Source organism: Diadema setosum, chromosome 9 (assembly GCF_964275005.1).
Source record: "Diadema setosum chromosome 9, eeDiaSeto1, whole genome shotgun sequence".
Taxonomy (NCBI): Eukaryota; Metazoa; Echinodermata; class Echinoidea; order Diadematoida; family Diadematidae; genus Diadema; species Diadema setosum.
Genome location: NC_092693.1, coordinates 35090805 through 35096513, shown reverse-complemented (window position 1 = coordinate 35096513; position 5709 = coordinate 35090805). Strand labels below are relative to the sequence as shown.

Genomic DNA, 5709 nt, shown 5'->3' with positions numbered 1-5709 from the left:
TGTTCAGTGTAATTTGTTTAAGGTTTTTCAAAGTACTGTTTCTCTGCTCAAGAACCACAATAAATTCCACAAAACTTTACAGGGAGTAGCTTTTTATGTACTACATGATGTGAAATTATGAAAATCGTCTGGAATGTCCCTTTAACAAACTAATAAAGATATGCACACATACTGAAATTACAAAGTTATGTTTGCAGGGTAAGAGTGAAAACTGAGAGGTCCACTAGAAAGCACTGCTTGTAGATTGTAGACCACTCTAAGATATCTTCAAAAATACTTATCATAATTAAAGTACGTAATGCATAAATAAGACGATTGAAAGGAATAGAGCAAAAACAAAACTAAAGGAAGAAAGGAAAGAAAGAAAGAGAGTGCCTATACACTGAACAAGAGAAACGGTCGGAAGAGGGGATTGAGAAGTATTTCGGACAGCAGCTGGTGACTGCATGCAGCTGTGGAAAAATTATGGAAATGAATGCCGAATTTCATTACTATGTAATGTCGTTTTTCATTGCGTGAGGGTGTTACTGATGATTAATCTTTATTTGCTGTTACCTATATAGATAATGAAAATAACTATCTAGAATTTAACAAAGAAAAAAAAAGGATTTCAAATAACGCTTAAAGAGTAAATGATGGAGAATTTTAATTCAGAACTTAAAGGACAAGTTCACCTTCATTAACGTAAGGATTGAGAGAATGTAGCAATATTAGTAGAACACATCATTGAAAGTTTGAAGAAAATCGGACAATCCGTTCAAAAGTTATGAATTTTTGAAGTTCTTGTGCAGTCACCGCTGGATGAGAAGACTACTGCAGTGTATGATGTCACATGCGTACAACAATATAAGGGAAATATAAAGAGGATTTCACAAAATGTCATCTTTTGAAAAAAAAAGTACACATTCCCTTGAATCGTTACTGACATATGTTATGGGTAATATTATTCCCATTGCCTTTAGAAAGAGGCAAGTCAAGTGCTCTTTTATTATGCGAAAAAAGTGAAAACATGTTGAATTTTCTTTTCATTTTCTTTAATACTGTTGTACTCATATGACATCACGAGCCTTAGTAGTCTCCTCATCCAGCGGTTCCAACACAAAAGTTGTAAAAATTCATAACTTTTGCATCGATTGTCCAATTTTCCTCAAACTTTCACTGATGTGTTCTACTAATATTGCTGCATTCTCTTAATCCCTATGTTAATGAAGGTGAACTTGTCCTTTAATGAATTTCAAAATTATGGGCCGGTGTATGATGTATTCTGAGCTAAAGGTTCCCAAAAGGGATAGATGAAACTCAGGCCGCCTAGTTGAAAAAGAAACAAATCTTGAATTTTTTAAATCTTATATTTGATGAATAATGAATCTGAGTGGCGAAACCCCACAGATATTACGAAGCACTTTTACGAAGCACTTTTTTCGCAATAACAATAATTTATCTAATAAAATTTATGGGCGCTGCCCCATGCTAAAATTCCGTAATTGAGATAAGGTAATATTGTGTAAAGTCATGTGTAACAAACCAGACCTTGTTAAATTACAACGAACTCAGAACAGATATGCACGACTGGTTCTAAGTGCTGATTACTCAACTACGAAAGAAACTCTTTTAAATAGACTTGGCTGAGTGTCGACAGTAGAATCAACTTCCAGTATTGTATTTCTGTTTTTAAGATACTTAATGACTTAGCACCGTACTACCTGAATGACCTTGCCACAAAACATCCTATATTATGTTACCCGTCATTCTACTCTAAATCCACTGTTCATTCCAAAGCAAACCACCGAATTTAAAATACGATCATTTTCTTTCATAGCACCCAGTATTTACAACAAACTGCCAACCCATATTCGAACGGCAACAACACTCACCTCTTTTAAGACCCAAATACAATCAATTAACTTCTAAGTGCAGATTTCAGGCAAATTCTGGTTTTATTCTTCTCACAGTTTTGCGCACCAACTGAAGCCACAACTGTTATGTTGCGCTTTGGTTACCATATCTTATTATGTAGCTTCTTGTTCTGTTATGAGCTTAGTTTGATTGTTTCTGTTTGTTTGTTTCTTTTCCTGTTTAGTTGTTATTGTGCAGGGGCCGCGGAACGTTTTTCAGTGTGAGTGTGTGTGTGGGGGGGGGGGGGGGGCTGCGGGACCGGGGGGACGGGGGTGGCAAGGTCAAGACCGTAACTCATTCGGTTATTCTGTTCAAGATGATTCAAATCAGAGAGAAATTGGCATGACTAACGTCACATCGTGCTTGTACTGTACCCACAGAACTCTGCTGCAGAGTAGAGTTCTGTGACGGTACCATTGCCACCATGACGACGAAAGATCGAGATAAGGGAGAAAAAAAAAGGAATCGCTTTGCAGTCCGGGTCTCAAATTGGCAACTTCGCTAGGTTGACTGGCTAGAGAGATTTGGAGAAGTTCATTGGCTGTAGAGGGGGACTGGAAGAGTACATTTTACTGAAGGGGTGTTTCCCCTCACCATTTTGTATACATTGTACGGTAGAGTCCCGGATCGAATCGGCGGTGGGGGATCTTATCGGCGGTGAGGCAAAAATCCCGCCGATTGGATCCGGGGGATCCTATGTACTGGCCAATGTCCGCCGATTAGTTCCGGCGGAACTTATCGACTGGCCGGAACGGATCGCCTGTGACACCGGCTATACACTGTCTATGTTTGGCAGGCGCATAGTAGAGAGGGCAGGACGACTGCGCGGTACACCTTAAGTTTGGTTTGAAGACTTATTCCTCTTCTCTCCCACAACCTGTCTCTGAGTCTGCCGAAGGCCGAGCAGGCCCTGGCAATTCTGTAGGAGACTTCTTCGTCGATGCTGATATTTCGCGACAGTGTGCTGGCAGGTAAACAAAATTTGTCTACCACTTTCAACTTCTCGCCGTTGACCGTGATGGTCGGCTCTGAGTAGGGAGTTGCAGGAGCTGGCTGATGCATCACCCCAGTCTTCTTTATGCTTATCACCAGACCAAAGTCGTCGCAGGCGTTGGCGAATTGGTCAATGCTCCCCTGCATGTCAGACTGGGTACTAGCATACAGAGCACAGTCATCAGCAAAGAGAAAGTCACGGGCGATATCCTCCTGAACTTTCGATTTTGTCTGCAGTCTCCGTAGGTTGAAGAGCTTTCCATCAGTTCTGAATCTGAAATCGACTCCGATGTCACCCTCACGATAAGCATCTGTCAGCATGGTTGAGAACATCATACTGAACAGGGTAGGGCGAGGACGCAGCCTTGTTTTACGCCGTTTGTGACAGGGAAGGGCTCTGAGCGTTCACCGTCATCCTGCACGCTAGCTTGCATGCTGTCATGAAACTGTCTGACCAGTGAGATGAATTTGGCAGGGCAGCCAAACTTGGCCATGATCTTTCAGAGGCCTTCTCGACATACGTCGAAAGCCTTAGTCAGGTCTACGAAGGTGGTGTAGAGACCGACATTCTGCTCCTGGCATTTCTCCTGGAGTTGACGTGCTGCTAAAATCATATCCACTGTGCTGCGACCCTGTCTGAACCCGCATTGACTTTCAGGTAGTAGCCTTTCTCTAAGTGGTCGATCAGGCGGACTCAGCAAGATTCTGGCAAAGATCCTCCCGGCAACAGAAAGCAGCGAGATGCCGCGGTGGTTGTCACACACCTGTCGATTTCCTGTGCGCTTGTACAAATGGACGATAGAAGCATCCTTAAGTTCATGCGGGATTTTCTCTTGGTTCCACATAGACTGGAATAGCTCAGAGAGCTTTCTAATCACGGTTTTGCCGCCAGAGACGTAAATTTCTGCAGGGATAGAGTCAGCATTAGGTGCTTTTCCACAGGACATATGCTTTTCTGCCTCTTCCACTTCAGCATCTGTAGGGATATCAGCAAGAGAGTTGTTGATTGGAACCTGTGGTAGCCTTGCGATCGCTTCCTCGCTGATGACTGATGGATGTTTGAGGACATTTCTGAAGTGTTCTGCCCAGAGTTCAAGAACCTTTTTCTGGTCCGTGATCAGTACGTTTCCATCTGCACTGAGGAGGGGAGACGATCCCTACGAAGTTGGTCCATATACAGTCTTGAGCACTCTGTAGAAATTTGTCATGTCGTTGCGATCAGCATAAGACTGGATCTCATCAGCTTTATCGCTGAACCATGCATCCTACATTTGCCGTAGCTCCAGCTGTACTCTTCTTCTGATGTTGCAAAAAGCAGCTTTCTTGGACGCTGATGTCGGATCGTTGAGGTGTGTTCGGTGAAGGCGATGCTTCTCTTCCAGCAAAGACTGAATGCGTTCGGTGTTGTCATCGCGCCAGTCCTGGTGCTTTCGTGTGATGGGACCCACCGTCTCTGAGGCAGCAGCATAGACAATGCTACGAGAGAGAATCCAGTCGGATTCAACATCCAGTGGGGTGAAACTTTGTTGTTGCAGCTTGCTGTCGATCTCTTTAATGAGTGATTGCTTGACATGATCTCTCTCCAACTTTGAGAGATCTTGACGTTTCAATTTCTTCTTTCCCTGAGGACGTCTGTGTGGTTGAATCCTGATACTGAGCTTTGAGATCAACAGACGGTGATCTGTCCAGCACTCTGCACCACACATGGCTTTGGTGACTCTAACGTCTTGCCTGTCCCTTTGTCTGACGATGATGTAATCCAGCAAGTGCCAGTGTTTGGAGCGAGGATGCATCCATGTCGTCTTGTTACGGTTAGGTAGACAAAAGACTGTATTGGTAATGAGTAGCTGGTGTGCAGCGCAGGTTTCCAGTAGCAATAAGCCATTACTATTGCATTTGCCCAGACCATTTTCCCCTAGGAGTCCTTTCCATGAAGCATAGTTGGTGCCAACCCTAGCGTTGAAGTCACCAAGGATGATGAGTTTATCTGCGTTGGGCACGGCGGAAATGGTCGCTTGCTGGTCCTCAAAGAACCGTTCCTTCACATCATCAGGGCTGGTCATCGTGGGTGCGTAGGCGCTGATCATTGTGGCATACCGCTTTTTGGCAAGTGGAAGTCGGACAGTCATTAGACGATCGTTGATACCCTTAGGGGGCACAGCCAGCTTGTTGACTAGGTTGGATTTAATGGTAAATCCAACTCCTGCCTCACGAAGTTCGTCTTGTTTGCGGCCGATGCAGAAGAATGTGTAACCGGCGTGTACCTCTGACAGTTGACCTTCATCAGCAAGGCGTGTGTCGCTAAGGGCAGCAATTTGTACCCTGTACCTTGCTAGTTCTGTAGCAATAAGCGCGGTCCTTCTCTCAGGTCTTTCAGTCCCGGCACGGTCCAACAGAGTGCGCACATTCCATGCGCCTATGAGTAGTTGTATCATCTTTGGAATGATAACGATGATACTAAGGGAAGTTGTGACTTGCGCGTGAATTGGATTAAAGTGAGGAAGAGTTGCGCAGGGTCGTCAGCCTCACTCTCTCGTCCTGGCCCATCTATATCCAGTGGCAAGACATAATCAAGACGGCTGGAGATAAGTCTGGATGCAGTGGATGGCCATCAGTGTCTTACGTGTCTTACTGTGCCCTTGTTGCGCTCCACAACGCTTTGCTGTATCCGCCTTCCCACCCGTTGAACCAATCTGGTGGTTTCCTCCGCGTAGTTCGCCGGATCCAGTCTTCGCATGCTTAGGTAGACAAGCCCTATTTCACCGAGAGTTTGAGACCCATCGGTATGCCTCACGTGGTTACTGTTGCATGCAAACAGCT

At 44.5% G+C, this 5709-nt stretch overlaps 2 protein-coding genes across 2 annotated transcripts; both read right to left on the bottom strand.

Moving 5' to 3' along the window:
* Nucleotides 1-2679: 2679 nt before the first annotated feature.
* LOC140233342 (uncharacterized) lies at nt 2680-3210 on the bottom strand. The gene has a single exon (XM_072313450.1). The coding sequence runs from the start codon at nt 3208-3210 to the stop codon at nt 2680-2682; it is 531 nt and encodes a 176-aa protein (XP_072169551.1).
* A 179-nt stretch (nt 3211-3389) lies between these two features.
* Nucleotides 3390-5324, bottom strand: LOC140233341 (uncharacterized). Its single transcript, XM_072313449.1, has 2 exons — nt 4159-5324; nt 3390-4026 (listed from the first exon to the last, which is right to left on the bottom strand). Exons 1-2 carry the CDS (start codon nt 5322-5324, stop codon nt 3390-3392), a joined length of 1803 nt encoding a protein of 600 aa, XP_072169550.1.
* Between the last annotated feature and the right edge of the window lie 385 nt (nt 5325-5709).

What these genes read in the sequence shown, in the direction of transcription:
- LOC140233342 (XM_072313450.1), bottom strand. Translation starts at nt 3,210, where the DNA reads ATGCTGACAGATGCTTATCGTGAGGGTGACATCGGAGTCGATTTCAGA.
- LOC140233341 (XM_072313449.1), bottom strand. Translation starts at nt 5,324, where the DNA reads ATGATACAACTACTCATAGGCGCATGGAATGTGCGCACTCTGTTGGAC. An exon ending in CAGCTGGAGCTACGGCAAAT is followed by an intron (nt 4,027 to 4,158) that starts GTAGGATGCATG and finishes TCCCCTCCTCAG; the next exon opens with TGCAGATGGAAACGTACTGA.